The sequence below is a fragment of the Mustela putorius genome, unplaced genomic scaffold, assembly GCF_011764305.1.
Source record: "Mustela putorius furo isolate JIRA1106 unplaced genomic scaffold, ASM1176430v1.1 tig00000196_pilon_pilon_pilon, whole genome shotgun sequence".
Taxonomy (NCBI): Eukaryota; Metazoa; Chordata; class Mammalia; order Carnivora; family Mustelidae; genus Mustela; species Mustela putorius.
Genome location: NW_025421310.1, coordinates 14,324,076 through 14,342,810, shown reverse-complemented (window position 1 = coordinate 14,342,810; position 18,735 = coordinate 14,324,076). Strand labels below are relative to the sequence as shown.

The 18,735-nt window shown below is 51.5% G+C and overlaps 1 protein-coding gene across 1 annotated transcript; it reads right to left on the bottom strand.

The window, feature by feature from the left end:
- Positions 1–3,144: 3,144 nt before the first annotated feature.
- Positions 3,145–17,223, bottom strand: CEACAM20 (CEA cell adhesion molecule 20). Its single transcript, XM_045077286.1, is given in 10 exon segments — positions 3,145–3,286; positions 4,560–4,595; positions 6,030–6,144; positions 8,575–8,853; positions 11,696–11,802; positions 13,787–14,109; positions 14,111–14,157; positions 14,611–14,847; positions 15,444–15,524; positions 17,175–17,223. Coding segments are annotated over 10 exon segments (1,416 nt in total).
- Positions 17,224–18,735: the final 1,512 nt, after the last annotated feature.

The window sequence follows — 18,735 nt, the reverse complement described above, 5'->3', positions numbered from 1 at the left end:
GAAAAACACATTAAAACAGAATGTCACGAGGTCTGCAAAGAGAATGGCTGGGATAGAAGAGACACCTGGTAAATTTCATCGAACACATGATTGAGCGTGATTCCTCGAGGATTTCTGGAGAAAGGATATCTGCTTCCGTGAGACTCCGGGGATGATCTGGCAGTAAATGCTGTGTTCTGGACTCACAAGCACCTGTTACACAAAGAGAAAACGTGAGTTCCATTTTCTGGGTAGGGCTTCCTGGTCTCCTTGCTCTATTTAGTCCAAGGCCCAGGTGCTCTGGCACCGTCCTCCATCCTTGGACACTCCGAAGATCGTCCCCGTCTTACTGCATTTCAGTCATGTGTGCACCTCTCTTCCTACAGTGGCCCTCATGTGTCCTTACCACTGAGGACACACACTTTGAGGTGTCCCCCATAATCCTCACCTCCTGGTATTCATGCCCTAAGGTCATCGCCTTCCCTTGAGGGCAAGACCCGTGACTCGCAACTAACCAGTAGAATAGGGCAAGATGGTAGGACGTGCCTGGTGGCGGTACTGAGTCTGTTATGTAAGATTGCAGCTTCTGTCTTGGCTTTGAAAAAGCAAGATGTGATGGTGTGAGCTGCCTATGGAGAGGGCCACACGGCAAAGGACTAAGGGCAGCCTCCAGCTGACAGTTGGTAAGAAACTGAGGCCCTTGTTACGGAGCCTGCAAGGCACCGAAGACTGCCGAGAACCACATGAACTTGGAAGTGGATGCTTCCCCAGTCAAGCCTCAGATGAGACTGGAGCCTGGGCCAGCATCTTGATTACAGCCTTGCAGAAGGCCCATCTAAGCAGTGCTTGGACTCTGGATGGAAACTCTTGAGACAATAACATGCAGCGTTAGCTGCTCCATTTGTGATCATTTGTTTTGCAGCCATGAACTGTAATAGACCCACTCAGAGCCTTTTCGCTTAATGCCCCTCAACTTGGAAGACTCCACTCCAGACCCTTTGTGTGGTTTGCTCCCTCTCGTCCCTGCAGAATGTGGCGGACATCGAGTTTGCTGACCCTGCACTCCCCCCTGTATCTTATTCCTTGTCTGCTCCTGTTGACAAGACTAGGAAGCCTAACGCCTCACCCTCTCAGCCTTCTTGGCCACAAGGAATACCGTGTGACAGAATTCTAGCCAAAGAGACAGAAGAGGAATTTCCCCGAGTGAGACTTCTAGGAAGAGCTTTGGCTTCACTGAGGGAAAGAAACAAATGTAGCTCTCCTCCCCAGACCCCGATGAAGAGAGGGACCTAAAAGGTTAATGATACCAGTTCCTAGCGGGCCGAGGAGCTGACAAGCGTAAACACAATCCCGACAGTGGTCTGAGCCCGTCTGAGTCTCCTCTGGAGAACCTGGGAGTTTTAAATAGTAAAAGAGCATGTTCTTATATGAAATCCAAAGTCATAGAGGAAGAGTGACCAGGAAGCGTGCATAGGAACTCACTCTGGACTGAGAACAACCGAGCAAATTCATCGCTCAGCAAATAGCAACCACATACAAAAGCAAAGCTTCCTGGTAACATTCCCGTCCTTGGATGCCACACATAACTTCTGACACTGAGTTATCTGAGATTCCCCAGTGTTCTCTCAATTACTTTCAGAGGGTTTGTCTTTTTACTAAAGTCCCTAACTATGGGAATGCCTGGTGGTCTTAGCTGGTAGAGCATGCAACTCTTGATCTTGGGGTCAGGAGTTCAAGCCTCACACTGGGTGTGGAGCTTACTTAAAATAATAATAATAATAATAATAATAATAATAATAATATTTAAATCTCCTGACTATAAGACATTCACATCTTTTGAGGATGGTTCATCTGTCAGTTAGACTAAAGCCAGGCCTCCTCCAATATAGCCTCCACAGTAATGGGTCTACCCTCTGGACAGAGAAGTTAACACATTAGTCACTCTACTGCAAGGCAGGACTTCAGACACTAAATTATTGGAGTTCTGTGTCCCTAAAGTTTCCCTTTTCCAAATCTGTCCTCGCCTCCCTCTTTTGCCTCCTAAAAGTCTGATTGGTTATTGACTCCTTCAGAGGATACTGCCTAAAGCCCATCCCTGGATGTGGAGTAATCTGGCTAGTCCAGCACATGGATGTTTCACTTGAGTCCCTCTGAAATAACCACTAATCCTGAGAGCCAGGAAGCCATCTCCTGAGTTATGGCCACCTCTAGGGGGAAGCTCTTCTTCCCATTTGCCTGAATGAGCAAATAGCTTTCTTCCTTTTGGGTGATTAAGCTGATAATGTTTTTTTTTTTTTTAATTTGGCTACCAAGAACGTCAAAGACAAATGAGAAATATAGGGACGGATCCTATGTAGGTCCAGCATATTTATTTTCTTATCCATGCCTTGACGTCCTGTTATTATTAAAAATATTTTCCTAATTGTGGTTCCTATTTGTAATTTAGCACCATTATATAGTGTGATGTAGAAGCTTGCTGTGAATTGCCTCAAATCCCCCATGGGAGAAATGTAGGGACATAAATATAAAAAAAAAAAACAGTATAAAAGGAAATAAATCAAAAGGGATAGATGGTTGTCAAGGCACTGAAAGGGATGGGAATGGAGAGAAATTAAATGGATGGAAACTTAAAAGTCAGGGAGTGGAATGGAATTAGTAGCATGGGGTCCAAAAATGTAAATGAAGGAAATGGAATAAATGGAAAAATCGTGGGCTCCTGGGTGGCTCAGTCCGTGAAGTGTCTGCCTTTGGCTCAGGTCATGATCCCAGGGTCCTAGGATCCAGCCCCATGTCGGGCTCCCTGCTAGGCGGGGAGTCTGCTTCTCCCTCTCCCTCTGCCTGATGCTCCCCCTCTTCCTCTCATGCTCTCGCTCTCTTTTTTCTCTCTCTCTCAAATAAATAAAATATTTTTAAAAATAATACATGGAAAAATCATAGTGGAAAGGAATGAAAAGGAAAAGAATGGAGTGAAATAAGCGGGCGTGGAAAGGAGAGGAATGACACGGAACATCGGATTAGAACCGAATGGGAAAGAGGAGCAAGAGAAGGCGTCTAAGGAGAGGGAAAGAGCGGAAAGGCAAGTGACAAAAAATTAATACGACAAAGGGCAACTGGGAATTCAGAATGGCCGTCCGGGGGGGGGAACGAAGCTGGAGTGCTGCGGGATCAGGCATGAGGAGACGGAGTCGAGTGCAGCTCCTGCAAGGAGGCGGCCCGAAAACGGGAAGCTAAAGGGGACAGAAAGTAGCCTGGGCTGCTGGAAGGGAGCGGGACAGGACAGAAGGACCGGAGCATGGACTGACGGTCCCTGGAGGGACCGGGAAGAGGAAGGAGTGGATGGGAACGGGAAACGGCGGGTGCGACGCGCAGAAGACGGAGACCGAACAGGGAGGGTGTGCTCTGGTCTTCCCCAAAGCTGTTTGGATAGCTGGTAGAAATGACCTAGTTTCTTCCCCACCTGCACCCCTTCTGGCGCACAGGTGGCGGCAGGAGGTCTATTAGGCATTAAACCCTGTGACTTCACTCTATGGAATCTGCGGACTGAGATCTGGACTCCGTGGAGAATTACTGCTCTGCCGCCTGCCCATCCCTCTGATCCCGTCGGGAAGTTACTCTGAAGGAAACTCTACGTAAACAGTAGGGAGGCAGCTGCTGTGTCTTCCGGTCTGCCTTCTCAATTTGGGGGACACACTCCTGCCCCTCCTCCACCTTCTAATAGGCGGGGTGGAAATAAATGTGATAGAAACACGGAACGGAGTAAAATCAAGTGGACTGGAAAGAAACAGAATGAAATGAAGCAGAACGTGGTAGGATAGAATGAATGGGATGGAACCGAAAAATAACGAAGGGAAAACTCTCTTGAGAGTTTATCCTACAGACTTTTCAGCAGGGAGGAAGAGGCAGGATGGCGACCGCTGTCCCATCTGTCTGAAGATACAGGGTGGCATAAAATCACCTCATACTTTGACTCTATATTTCCTTTTGGGAGAGTGGGGACCGATGGATCCACAGCAACTTTGGGCAGGGGTTTTCTGGGGCTGTGGGAATAGTTCCTGGGGGGTCTGATGGTAGATCCTTCTGCAGGGGAATGGAGAGGTCAGTTAGGAACCACGAGGACAGACTGCCTTAAAATCACAGTGGCTAGAAAGTGCCAGCCTGCATTCTTCAGCGACCCCAGAGAGGAATAGTTTTCACCAAGTCCTTACAAAGAATCAGAAGTGGATGTAAGTTTAGGACCCAGGGCCCTTCCCCTGATCTAGATCTAGAACTCTGTCTTTTCACCTGGCTCCCTTTACAACCTCTACTCCCAAACTGCTTCACACCCCAGTGCCTGCTAGCTAGTGCCACCTTGTCTGCAATCCAATTCAGAGCCCTGGAGGGAAAAGGAACCCAGTAGGAGCCAGAGACCTAGAATCTGGCCCCGCTGCGTCCGAGGCCTCGGGCCACTTTCTCTCCACCCTGGCCTTGCAATGCACAATGAAGAGTCTACAGGGTGGTTTCTCAGACTTGTCAAACACAACATTCTCAATCGTATTTCCGCAGCAGCTTTTTAAAATCACACTCAGCAGATCCCATGTTACCTCATAAAACTGCTCTGGGGGTTCTGGGGGTAGTACCTGGGGGAAAAGAAAGTAGTAAAGAGGTCAAGGGTTTGGGATGGGGACCAGTCCCAGAAATTCTCAGGAACAGCTTTGGCCTCAGAGGCAGGTACATCCCTCCTGATTCTCAGAGGAGTTCAGGCTAGGCATTGTCATAGTGAAGGGCAAGAAGACAAGAAGAGATGGGAAGCCAGGGAAGACCTTGGGATCCCCAGAGAAGGCAGGGGAGGAGATGCATAAAGACTTAAGCCAGCCCTAGGTATCAGGAGAATACACCTCACTCCCCAACCCAAGAGGTGGGACTGGAACAGCCCTCCTGGCCTGGGGAAGGACCAGATGGTCAGGGGAGCAGGGAGGGTCCCTCTGGAGCACTGCTTACTTGTAAGTTTTTGACTCCAACCTGTCGTTCAGGTTCAGGTAAGTTGGCATACATGGGCCTCGGCCAGTCTAGAGAAAGGGAATGCCAACCTGGGTCTGGAGATGGGAAGAGATGTGAAGGAAGGGGTTGTTTCTCCACGTCACTCCTATTCCCAGAAAGGTAGTGGCAGAAACCTTCCTTCCGTCCTCCCCGGGGCTCCCCAGCACAGCTCCAGTGAACTTGACCAGGAAATCTAATTCTGGGTTAGATAAGGCTCTTTGAGGAGGTGGCCGAGGATGGAAATCTAAGACCTAGCCCTAGTGGGCCTCTGGAGCATGGGTTTATCCTTTCTTCTTCCCGGGCGTGGATCTCCTTTCTGTGAAACTGAGCTGGATTGGACAGTCTCTTCCATTTCAGGGGGGAGGGCTTCCTTCCGGAATCCCAGCCCAGAGATGTCAAAGATGTTTCATTTTGCTTTTAGTCAGCTCCCATGCATCAGTAGAGGGTGCGTGAAGCACCGTGCTGAGGTGGGTTATAAGGCTGACTCTAGGTTCAGCAGGGATGAATGTTGTGACTGGTTCTCTCTGCCTACAGCAATCAACTGGGAAAGTTTTCTGAAAGTGAAAAGGAGAGAATATCCTATTTTTTTGCTGTGGCTGTTGGAATAGGGGAGACCTCCTCAGGGTTCTTGGCTCCAATCTCATCCATGATCACTAGTGGCAAAGCTGGGAGCAGAGGCCCAGACTCCTGGTACCAGCCCCTTCCCCAGACCCCGCTGCTGCCCTGAGCATCAATGATGAAGTCACTTACTAGAACAGTACACTGCACAGGGCCCCTCTGCAGAGGTGGGTGTTGCTCCCTTCTCGATGGGGTCCTCCGCTTTTTTGCTTGAGAACCTGAAGCCCCAAATCCCCCATTCTTTTGTCTCCAGTCCTTGCCATCTTCACAGGCCCTACCCGTATCCCACATCCATCCTTGGGCAATGTCCCAACCCCCCTGAGTTCCCCAGTTGCTACAGACACAGCTCAGCACCATGGTCAGCAACACTTTGGGCCTCAGGCCACATTCCCTAACCCATTCATTCCCAGCATTACCATCTGGCGTTTCTGTTGCAGAGGAAATAGCCCAGCCCTGTGGATAGGGAAATGAGAGTCAGGATCCCAAGGGGAATGCCAGCAATGACTCTTGCAGACAGGGAAGACCTGGGACCTGGGCAAGGAGAAAGAATCAGGACCCTGGTCTGACACACCCTCTTGCCTGCCCTTGTCCTCATTCCCAAGCTGTGGCTTTGTCTCCACTGTCACTTGATAAACAGGTGTTTTCCAGTCACTGGGAGGCAGCATTTTGTGGTATTAATAGCATCGTTTCTGGAGTCAAATGTCCTATTCACATCTCCGCTGTGTGACCTTGACCAAGCTGCTTAACCTCTCTGTGCCTCAGCTGTCTCCTCTGCAGAACAGGGATAATAGTGTCAGTGTTTGGTAAAAAAGACTCAACAGAAGAGTATTCATGTTCAAAATATGGAATGTTCAACATGCCCCAGATAAGACAATATTTAGACCATGAAAAGTGATCAGTAAATGTTGGTGGGATGACAATACTGCTTGGGATAATGGCTCAATACAGCTTTCAGAGGAAAGGGTTTTGAAAACCAGAAAGCTGCCCCCCCCCTTTCCCCCTCCTTTTTCTTTTTTCTTTTAAAGATTTTATTTATTTATTTGATAGACAGAGATCACAAGTAGGCAGAGAGGCAGGCAGAGAGAGAGAGAGAGAGAGAGACAGAAGCAGGCTCCCTGCTGAGCAAAGAGCCTGATGCGGGACCTGATCCCAGGACTCTGGGATCATGACCCAAGCCAAAGGCAGTGGCTTAACCCACTGAGCCACCCAGGCACACTCCCCCTCCTTTTTCATACCTGAGTCACCTTTGACTCTCTGGGGCCCTGGGACCACGGGCAAGTGACATCCCCTTCTGAGTCCCATTTCCTTATCTGCAAAGTGATGAGGCCCAGTAATGATGCGAAGGGGAAATGAGGTGGTGACTGGATGCCGGGCACACCACGGGTGATTGATTAATAAATGGCAGCTGTGATCATTAACGTGGGCCTGTGTTTGCCCTTCCAGCTTCTGCCCAAAAGCCTTCCCCAAGGGGTGAAGTCCAGCCACAGGGATTAGGAAGGCAGCCGTGAGGATGGGGGGGTGGGGGAGAGGAAGGGGCTCTCTGCTTTGGCGGGGCAGGAGGGGGCCTCCAGGGGGCCTCAGGGGTTCTTAGTTTCACTCTCTGAGCCTTTCTTTCTATGTCAAACAAGCATAGCCATTCATAACCCTCTAGGCTTCGAGGGGATTAAGGGAGCTCCCACGTGGGAATAAGAGCGCCGCGCTGGACACAGTCAGTACTCAGTAAGAGGCCGTGACATGGTCTGACGATGGTGAGAGATGCTGTCCTCCACCAGGCTCTAGGCTCCAAGAGCCCTTCCTACGTGACCTTGTTCAAATCCTGCAACAGTCCCGTGACCATCAACCATACTCACTGCTTCCTCCTCTGAGCCTCAGTTTCTCCATTGATCAAAGGGTCTTCACAAGACCAGAGGGTTGTTTTGAAGATTCAGTAAGGTAGTTTGGGGATGGTGCATAGGGTCCTCCTCTCGGTGACAACTGAGAACCTGACTCCTGAGGTGGCCAGCCTGGTTTCAAACCCTAGGATGGGTCTCAGGCTCTCCTACACAATGGAGGTGCCCACAGGCCTACCTCAGAACTGGCTGGCAGGGGGCACCCACGAAGGGCTTGCTGATACTGTGTATGGAAAGGCTTGTTTCAGGCATGTGGTTTAGGCTCAATAAAGAATAATTTTATTTGTTTAACAAACGCAATATGCCAGGCACTGCCATAAAAACCTTACCAATGTTGGTTAATATTGAATGACCCTCTGATATAAGCACAGCTGTTATGTTTATTTTACCCACAAGGAATCAGAGGTTCAGAGAGGTTAAGCAGCATGCCCAAGGTCACACAGCCAATAAGCATTAGAGCTGGGATACAAAACTCTGACACTGTGTTGCCCTCTCAAGAACTCAAGATAAAAATACAGGTACTCGCTGCTAGTCACACCCAGCTGTTATTAATACAATTCCTATAATTAGGGGCATGGGGGGGAGGGCTCAGTGAGTTGAGCCTCTGCCTTCGGCTCAGGTCATGATCTCAGGGTCCTGAGCCCCGCATTGGGCTCTGTGCTCAGTGGGGAGCCTGCTTCTCCCTCTCTCTCTGCCTGCCTTTCTGCCTACTTGTGATCTCTCTCTCTGTCAAATAAATAAAATTTTTTTAAAAAATAAAATCTATATAATTCCTATAATTAATATAATTCCTACCAGTTCACTCCTTCATTCATTGGCTATCTCCCTGACTCATTGTCCTTCTAAACAACTCTGGAAGATAACGCATCACAACCCCCATTTCCAGGTAGGAAAACTGAGGCTCGGAGCAGCCTGGAGGGTTTTCCAGGGCCCACAGCCGGGAAGGAGAGGTTCTGGGTCCCGAGCATTAGAGGCTGGGCTTTGGCAGCTCCAGACTGGGAACCTGGCCCATGTTACACTGTTGTTACACTAGAAGATGGCGTGGTGGGGAGGGGGGCATGGACGCACTCACCTGCCACTCTGACCAGGATGGAGGCAGAGCGGGCCAGGTGTGTCACCGGGTTGGAGGCTGTGCAGTTGTAGATGCCCTCGTATTCCCAGGTTAGGGCCTCAATGATTAGCTGCTTCCCCACTTACACAGCGGTGGAGTGCTCAAGGGTCCAGTGAAACTTAGCACCCGGCTGGGACTCTGCCTGACGCTGCAGGGTCAGGCTGGAGTTGAGCTCTGCCTGGATAGTGCTGACCGCCCCAGACAATGCCCTGCTGGTGATGTCCACTCGATCTGGGCCATCTGTGTGCAAAGCCAAATATCCCCTGCTGGGGAGTTTTCCTGTTCTGCCCACTCTGCTTCCGCGCTGGAAGCTAGACCCCTCCCCTTGCCCCCACTTCTCTATTCTAACAGAATTCTAGGCTGTAGCCTGGAGAACGAAGTCTCTTCTAACTGCCATTGAAAGGAGTCTCAGCAAGATGTTCCCTTTCCCTCCTTAGCTGCCAAGCAGGCAGCCTGTAGTCCACCACATGGAAGGGAGAAACCCAGTGCAAAACATCCAAATAAAAAACAAACCCCCGGCTCTTGCAAAAGCGAGCGTTCACCAAGGAGCCTCGCAGCGCATCCAGGCTTCCCAGATTGTTGTGTCCCAAGAGCATAGCCCCACACTTGCAAAAACTTTATCATTCTGGTGGACTTTCTTACTGATGAGCAAATGGCCCTGTTGCAATATTTAAATCTCCATCCTTCTATTCTCCGAAGTAGAGATTCCTGCGGAGTTCCTTCCTGAAGCCGGAAGGAGATCATTGGCACTTGGCTCTCCTCCCGTGCACGTGAAGGAAACAAATGAAATGGTCGTTGAGTTTCTCATGCAAACTAAGAGTTGAGTCTTTGTCTTACTTAAGTTAACGTGAACTACTGCAGAGAAGGATGCGAGGAGTTTCTAGTTGGGACACTCCGGAAGAGGAGGAAAATCCTGTCCTCATCCCCTCCTCGTTTCCTTGGACATTCTCCCCATCTGAACCCCATGGCCACCAGGATCCCTCAGGGTCTTCCCATCCTGGTGTCAAATCCTCCACACAACAGCCAGAGAGCTCCCTAAGTACAAACTTGACACTATCCCTTCCCTGCTTAGAACCCTCCATGGCTCCCCAGTGCCTTCAAGGCCAAGGCCATGGCTGACCAGCTCATTCACAATCCAGACCCCTCTGGCCCTACTTCTCCCCTCTCCACACCTCTCCCCTCTCAATTCAGAAATAAGATCCTTCTCGGATGTTCCATCTTTATCATGTTTCCTCTTAAGTAAGAGCCTTCACACATTCTCTTCCTTCTCTGGAATGCTCTTCCAGGAGTCTGCTCCACATAGCGACTTACTCGTCCTCTGGATCTCATGGTGGACACCACCTCTCACAGTGAGCCTTCCCACATGCCCCAGACCGGTGGGGCCTCCTTGGGTTCCCCAAATCCTGCCGTCCCATGGCAGTCCTCTTGACACTACTTTTCTTGGCCTGATTATCGACCTCCCCACCCCAGGTAGGCTGGGAGCTCCAACAATCACAGCTGTTACTCGGCAAGCACCCCACATTTGCTCAGCAGAGAGGGAGAACAGAAGAGCAGTTTTGGGCTTCATGACCGAAGTGGGAAGGGGAGAAGAGAGCAGCAGTGTATGGAAGCCCCCCCTCCACGTGCCCCGGTACCTAACACATATCCATGCTGAGTATATATACATGTAACACGTATACATGCGGACCCTACTTTCTCTCCCTGCAGGTGCCTCTTCTCCGCTTCAGCTCGTAGCCACTACACCGTTTGAAGAGCTCAGGCAAAAATCCTTGCAGTCGGGGGCGCCTGGGTGGCTCAGGGGGTTAAAGCCTCTGCTTTCGGCTCAGGTCATGATCCCAGGGTCCTGGGATCGAGCCCCACATCGGGCTCTCTGCTCAGCGGGGAGCCTGCTTCCTCTTCTCTCTCTGCTTGCCTCTCTGCCTACTTGTGATCTCTGTCTGTCAAATAAATAAATAAAATATAAAAAAAAAAAATCCTTGCAGTCAGTGCCTTTCTCTTTCCACTGGTGTCAACAGCAGCAAATCCTGAGTTCTAGATTCAAAATGCATCCATGGTCCCGTGGTCTGACCCCTTCTCATTCCCCTGACGGACAACTGTGGCCACCCTGAGAAGGCGCCTCGCAGACTTCTGACAGCCCGAGTTTCAATAACCAAGTGCCCAGCCCCTGAAATCCACTGCCGGCCCTCTCATGGGCTGCACCTGACCTGTACCTGAAGGTATTAGGGAAAATGAGGCAGGCCCCTTCCTGGGAGATTCAGGGCTCCCAGACAGCCTTGATGGTGTTCCTCAGACTGCATGGTGGTCTCCACACTTCCATCCAACCTTCTCTCCCTCCCCCTCCCCTGCTTGCTCAGGACGGGACAAGGCCCCTCCCTACATTTCTGCAGGGAGCATTCCTTGCATGGGTCACCACTTTAATCCGACCTTGGGGTCTGTCTCTCCAAGGACCCAAACAAACACAACACCTTCTCAACCTCCTCCCTCTCCACTGCTTCCACCCCATAGACAAGGGCCCAGGGTACCCTGTGAAAACCTAAGTCTGAACCTCTCCTCCCTCCACTCGGAGCCTCTTGTTGCTTCCAGGCCGTCGCCATGGTTCACGGGGCCCTGCAGGATCTGCCCCCTCTCCTGTTCTGTCCTCCCCCTAATTCTGTCCGGTTGCCTTGGCCTCCTTGGGTTCCTGCGCCCACTGCGCACTGCCCACCTCGCATGCTGCTCCCTCCCCCGGCGCTGTCTTCCCTGAGCTGCCCACAGCGTCCTGCTGTCCTGCGTGAGTACCACCTCCTCAGGGAGGCCTCCCCCGACTGCCCCACCTGACCAAGCCGGCAACTCCCGCCCCTCCCAGCTGCCCCTGGCCCTCTTGCTGCCTCGTGGTTCTGCTCACCTGCCTCTCCCCGCTTAGCTGTCCAGGGCGTGTCTTCCCACTAGAATGTAAGCCCCACAAAGAAAGACGCCCCGCCTGTGCCCAGACGCGGCTGGCACAGAGCAGGGATTCAGTAACTGTGGAAGGAGTGGTTAGAAGGAACAACCGCAGGGAGGGAGGGAGGAGCGAGGAGGACGAGGTCCAGCCTGCGCGACTCGCAGCCGACGGTGAGCGTGAGGGGCTCCCTTCGCGCCTGGCGGCCCCGGCTCCAGACCTCGCACCCACAGGGGCCCGGGTCGTCTCGCTGGAGGCCGTGGATGACCAGGCTCCGGGTGCCGGCCCGGCATCAGGTGCTCGCTCGGCCGAGGGCCTGGCCCCTCAGGAACCACAGGACTGCAGTCACCTTGCGGGAGGTCTGGCAGGTCAGCGTCACGGAGCTGGCATTTTCCACGGGAGTCAGGCTTGGGGACACAATGTGAGGCTTGGGCAGCATTTCTGGAAACACAGAGAGACATAGGGTGGGGGTCAGGGACCCTTCCAGGTGTAAAGTTTTTCCGGCGAGATCAACACAACACCGGGCAAATAGGTGCGAGGCAAGATTTATTGAAAACGCTCTCCGGCGAAGTTTCGGGGCTCAGGAGAAGGGGAGCCAGGAAAGTTGCTCCGGGAGGAGGTGGGCCCCCTCGGGCGAGGTTCCGTGACTCTGGAAAGCAGAGTGGTGGAAGTCGCGCCCAAGGCAGGGAGAAGGGGGCTTTTAAGCGGCCTTGAGGGGAGTTCAGGGGTCTTTTGGCAAGTTTCCCTTATTTGGATATTTCGCCTGCTCGTCGGGGTCCCATTGGTCCACTGGAGCCCGGGGCAGGGGGTCTCAGATTCCTGCTTGGGTCTTTGTTCTCCTGTCCAAGCTCAGGTTTTGTGGCGGGGACTTTCGCCATCTTAAGTAGCCCTTTCTTTCTGCCCACCCAACACCAGGCACATGCCATAGGACTTTCCAGGGATGTGTGTGTATGTGTTGTGGGTGGGGTGTGTGTGTTCTTTGCCTAGGACTATATTATACGGGAGGTACAAGTGTGTACTGTGTGACTATGTGAGAATGTTATGGTTTTGTGGGTATGGTGTGTGGTATGTGGACATGTCGTGTGTGTAAGTTTGTGTCTGTTGTATGTGTGTGTTGTGTATGTATGTTCTGTGACTATGAGGTATTGTACATATTCACTCTGTGAGTGTGTTGTGTGTGTATATATTTTCTGTCCGGGAGTGTATGTTGTATGTGGTATTGTGTATGTTAACGCATGTGAATTGTATGATGTTCTGTATGCTTTGTGTATGACTACGTTGTGTGCGTAGTATGTATAAACTATGATGTATGTATATGTATGTATAGTATGTGTAATGTGTGTCAGTTGTGTACATGTGCTGAGGGCACTGAATGTACAATATGTAGTGTATTTCCTGCGTTGTATGTGAAGACGGTGAGTGACTGTAATGTGTGTGTTGTATGTTCTATATTGTGTGTATACATGATTGACATGAGAGTGTGTTGTGTGTTTGCAGTATTGTTGGTTGTGTACATGTTCTGTGTGAGGTATGGATGTCTGTGTTTTATGTGAGTATATCCTGTGTGTAGCAGATGGGTTGTGTGTATGTGTGAGTGTATTGCTTGTACATGTTGGGGGCTGGTGTGAACCCTGTGAGCACATGACGCAGGTCTATGCTGTGATATGTACTGTGTGTTATATGCATCTGTTGCGTGCATGTTGGGTTTTGTTTGTTTGTTTGTTTTTAAAGATTTTATTTATTTATTTGACAGAGATCACAAGTAGGCAGAGAGGCAGGCAGAAGCGGGGGTGGGGAGTTGGGGGAGAAGCAGGCTCCCCGCTGAGCAGGGAGCCCGATGTGGGACTCGATCCTAGGACCCTGGGATCATCACCTGAGCTGAAGGCAGTGACTTAACCCGCTGAGCCACCCAGGCGCCCCTGTTGCGTGCATGTTGTGTGTGCTTTGCATGTATGTTGTCAATTGGTAGTGTTGTGTGTACTCACTGTATGTGAATTACATGTGTCTTGTGTGTGTTTGCATGTATGTGAGTGTGCTGTGCATATGTGGTCATTATTTGTGTGCTGAGATGTGTGAATACTGCGTGTTTGTTATATAGAGAGAATCAGCCCCTGCAGTGACTTTCAGAGAATCGAAGAATGGACACAACCCACAGACAGCCAACAGGGTCTTGTGGAAGATGGGCCAAGCCTGGAGCCAGGTCCTTTCCCGTGGTCAGAGCCCCCTTCTGCCACCAGCCACGCAGGAAATCCCCACTCTTCTGAGTCCTCCCCAACCTCTGGGATATTGGGGTAACTCTGCTTCCCAGAGGAGCAAAGGAGAGGAACAGGAAAAAGAGACTCACAAGGACTCGGACTTGGAAGAGCAGCCATGCAGAGCAGGTGGGTGGCACTGTTGGACACCAGGCACCTGTATATGCCTTCGTGTTCCATGGACACAGCCTGGATGGTGGCCGTTCTCTTGGAGGAAGATGGGGTGGAATTATTGTGGAAAAACCAGGAATAGTCAGGAGGTGGGTGAGAGGGTGTTTCCACAGAGAAGGTCCCAGTGGAGCCCTCTGTCACCTCAACCACCCCCCCTGCTGGATACACCAGAATCCACCTTGATCTCGAATGGGTCAGGACCATCCCGGAGGACAAGAACGACCGTAGCAGGAGTGATCTCATCAGCAATGGCTCTCTTAGACCTCAGGAATCAATAAATACTACTATTTCTCTTCTCTCCACCCAAGCTCTGGGTCAGTTACAAAGGAGGTGCCGGAGTCTAATGGAAATGAAACGTCGGCCTGATCCCTGGGTGAAGCGGGATTGTAGGACACATCTAAAGCGTGCCAGCAAATGCTCTTTCCTTGCCCCTACCCAGACAAGATTTTGTAGCAAACATCTGAAGGGTAAGGAACTAAGTTTTAGATCTCTTAACCTGGATGTTCACAGTAGATTCCAAGCAGAGACATCAGTTAGCAACATGTCTGGAGTTCAAGGGTAGACAAGTCCACATGTGTATCTGGAGCTGTGAGACTGAATGAAATCACTGAGATAGGGGGTGTCCTTGAGGGCTGGGGAGAATGGAAAGGGACTCACAGTGCACAGTCAGGAGGACAGGATCACTGCTCTGGGCCTGGTGGAAACCCTGAGCTTGGTATCTGTAAGGCGCGTAGTCCTCCCACTGCACGGGCAGGATGGTGAGGGTCTTGCAGTCTGTGGACAGCCCCATGCGCTCATGGAACATGAGGGGGAGATTGCTGGATAACCAGCGGATGGTAACGTTGGCATCCTTGGTGTCGCAGTAGAGGGTCACCTCTTCTCTCTGTTCTCCCTCTCTGAGAAAGGGAGAGGAGGCAGAGGCATAGACCCAGACAGAGGAGGACCAGACAAAACGTAGCCACAGAGGGACCCAGAGAGACTGGACTGGAATTGCCAAAAGACAAACGAAGTCAAGGCCTAGACTCAGATGCTAGATCTACTGCTCATTTTAAGTGCGATCACGGGCGACTTACTTCCCCTCTCTGAGCCTCATTAAAGGGGGCTGTAGGAATAAAGCAGAAGGATCTGGGATACGACAGTGGGTCCATTAACACCAGCTGTAAGGAGAACCACGCTTGTAACTGGGATGCCGGCCCGATCCCACTGCCCACTTCTAAGCCGCCCTTCCCCAGCACAACCATGCCAGGCACAGTCCACCCCTCCCCCCTGCCCTGAGTAGGATAGATCCGACCGGTTGTTGTCAGACCCTGGCTGGGCCAATCAGATTTGTCCTGTTGGGATTTGGGGCACAGAATCCTGATGGGTGCTTTAGGTATGAAGACAGGGATCAGAATGATAGCCTTGTTTTCTCTGCCCACGTCTCTGAATCTGCCATTGAGTCTGGGGCGCCCAGGGCGTCCAGGACGTAGATGGAACAACGTCCTTCTCACCTTGGGTGATGGTCAGTGGGTCGGCACCGGTGGTGAACTGGGCTGCAGCTGGCAGACTCCACATGGTCAAAAGCGAGGCTGGTGGGGAAGAGAGAAGAGACATTCAGAAAAGGTGTCTTGGGAGTGTCCGGTTATGGTCTTCCTAGAGGAAGGTCTAGGTCATGGACATGGCACTTCACCCCGAGAGGCCTGACTCCTAGCCACTACTGACTGACCGTGTGACTTGTGGCGTGTTTTTAATCTTCTTGAGTCTCAATTTGTCCAGCTGCAGAATGGACATAACGTCACCTGCAGCCCAGGGTTGTGTGTTGTGGTAATCATCACCAGCGCGCTGTAATGGGGCCGCCCAGGGTCACTGTGCTCCTCCCCTCAGCCCAATTCATTGAGCCAGGTTTCTCTCTCCAGCCCTCCCTGGACCCCACGCTGGCCCGAGGCCTGCCCCATTCCCTGCTCAGTCAGTGGTTAAGGGCATGGGACCTTAGGATATATGGAAAAACTACTGGGTCTACGATCATGGGCAAGAGGCTCTCTTTGTGAGCCCCAATTTCTTCAAGAGCAAAATGGGGAGAACTTAGTTCATCAGGTGTTGGGAGGTTTGATGAGTTATCAGATGGATGTGCTTGACACAGTTCAGAGTAAGTGCTCAGTCACTATTAATTACAATCATTTCCATTTTTGTATTTTCTGCCTGTAATATTGCTAGAGGTTAAGTCCACAGGCTCAAAGCCTGACTGCCTGCCTGTGAATCCCAGCTTTGTCTTTTTTTTTTTTTTTTTTGGCAAGTCATGTCCCCTCTGTAAGTCTCAGTTTCCCCATCTGTAAAATGGAGTAATAATAGTTTCCATTTCGTACAACTATTGTAAGGATAAAAGAAATATTATCAGTGAAAGCATGAACAGTGGGTCTCATCACCCATCTGAAACACACCTTCCTCTGCAGACAGCTGGCCTCTTCCCCCCAGGCTTATCCCCACAGGGTCCTGCCTTCTGTGCACAGGAGGAACCGAACTCCCAGCCCCTCAGGGGACTCCGGAGCCCCCGGAGCCTGCCAGGTCAGTCGGGGGAAGGGCCCATCTCAGGGCCACACAGCAAAGCAGGGCTGAGTTTTGCACACCACACACTGCAAAATCATTTCTTTGCCTCCAACATGCTTTACCTATCCCTTATCAAAATAGTCTAGTTTCTTCCTTTTGCCTCCAAGAGTCTAAGCATCAGTGTCACATCCACTCCCGTCCTGACTGAGGTGTGACCTGGCCACTTGGGGCCCGCATATCCTCCCTCTGCCCGTCTTCTCCTGTCTGAGGGCCATGTTCCAGCTCTTTCCCTACCTCTCGCTCTGGGTCTGTCTCTAAAACTCCCCTGAATCTATTTCTCTGTGTGTTTGTACACTGGTCTTGCTGTCTCTGTCTGTCCTCTGTCTCCCTCTCTCCTATATGTCCCTCCCTGTTCTTCCCTCTGCTACAGTTTCTCCTGTCATATTCACATTCTGCCTCTCTGTCCCCTAGTTCTCTTTAGGTCTCTGGTTCTGTGGTTCTGACTCCATATCTTCCCGTCTGTATGTCATTATCTCTGGTCTCTCTCTACCTTTGCCAATCTCTTTTGTATTTATCTATATTTCTCTGTGTGTGTGTGTGTGTGTTTCTAGTTCTCTGTGTCTCTTTTGTGCGCGTGCAAGCGTGCGTGCACGCACACACACACCGTCCCCAGAGCCCTCTGAAGGGAGGATATATGGAAAGCAGGATTCCCGCCCACTGGTGGCCCCATAAGTCAGCAAGCCCCATGGGTCCCGGCACCTGCCCCGTGTGCTCCGGCTTGCACAGGCAGGCGCTGTCTTCAATCCACCTGCACGCCTCCAGCATCCTCTGCTTCCCCTGTGCCCTGTGGCAACCTCACTGTGATGACAGTGGCTCCCGGGACAGACATGGGTGGTGGCCCCGCAGGGAGGAACTTTGGACCCACCCCCCGACACCCCCAGGGCTCTCTTTCCTTCCTCTGTGCACACAGAGAACAAGAACCCCAGAAATTCTGGGTTTCCACCAAAGTGGAAAAGGAGAAAGAAATCCCTGACTTTTGGCCCTGAGTCCCCTTGAGAACAATGTCACCCTCCTCCTCAGCCCCCGTCCCCATCGAGGGGAGCAATCGAGGGAGAGGGGGTGCCAGGGAGGGACAACTGGAGAACATCAGAGTTAAGGAGACCAGGGACCGAGGTAATGATAACCAATAGTAATGATAACAAACTAATAACGGCAGCTCCTGTTGACAGCGTAATACAATCAGGCTTGGTACCAAGGTCACCATGAGCAGCCTGGAAATATTAAGTGAGCTGAAATGATACTGGTCATGAAGAAAAAGCAAGAAGTGCAGAGCGAGCTGGGTTGGCAGAACCCCAGGGGTTGCCTGACCCCACCTGGGGAGAAGGGGCACGGAGGGCTTCCTGGAGGAGCAGACATCTGAGCTGAGACCCGTGGACTCAATAAAGATTCAATATAGGAGAGTTGCTTCTTTTTTTTTTTTTTTTTTTAATTCTCTATGGGCAAGACAAGCTAAGCTGTTGGTCTTTGGTCTTGGTCTTGGTCTAGGAGCACCTAGACCAAGAAGATCGAATGGAATCAACCAGTTAGAGAACAACTATTAACAACCATCAACCCATGTATCCATTCACTCTGTCACTCATTAACAGATATTCCCTGGGCTCCTCTTCTGTGCTGATCCCTGTGCTGAGTAGTGTTGGGGACACAGTAGTGACCAAGACATCCCTAGCCCTGCCAGCACGAGCTCACAGAACTGTCCCCAGTCAGTGCCAAGCCAGCAGGCACAGGGCTGAGCTGGGGGAGCCCAGAGGAGGCACCTGGCCCAGCTGGAGGTCAGGGAGGACTTCCTGGAGGAGAGGACATTGAGCCAGAGACCTGGAAAATGCAGGAGAGGGTCAGACGAGAGCCTGGTGGGCAGAGGGGGCAGCATGCAGGAGACTGCAGAGTCTGAGGTCCAGAGGGAAGTTCAGGCGCCAGAATAGAGGAAGTGAGAGGTGGGTGGTTCCAGGTGAAGCTGAGAAGACTCGAAAATGATTACCGAGGGCAAGAGAGGCACCTTGGCATCAGGAGGAGGAGACGTCGGTCCCCCAGCTGCCCCAGCTTGCTGCCCGCCTGGGTCTCCTTCATGCCACAGGCAGTATCCAAGTGTCCACTCCAGGGATGCAGGCGGCCGAGCAAACTGGCTCTGGAGCTGAACCGCAGGGATGCAGGTCCTGGTCCCTCCACCTGCCAGTCGCTTGGCCCTGGGCATGTCACTCCGCC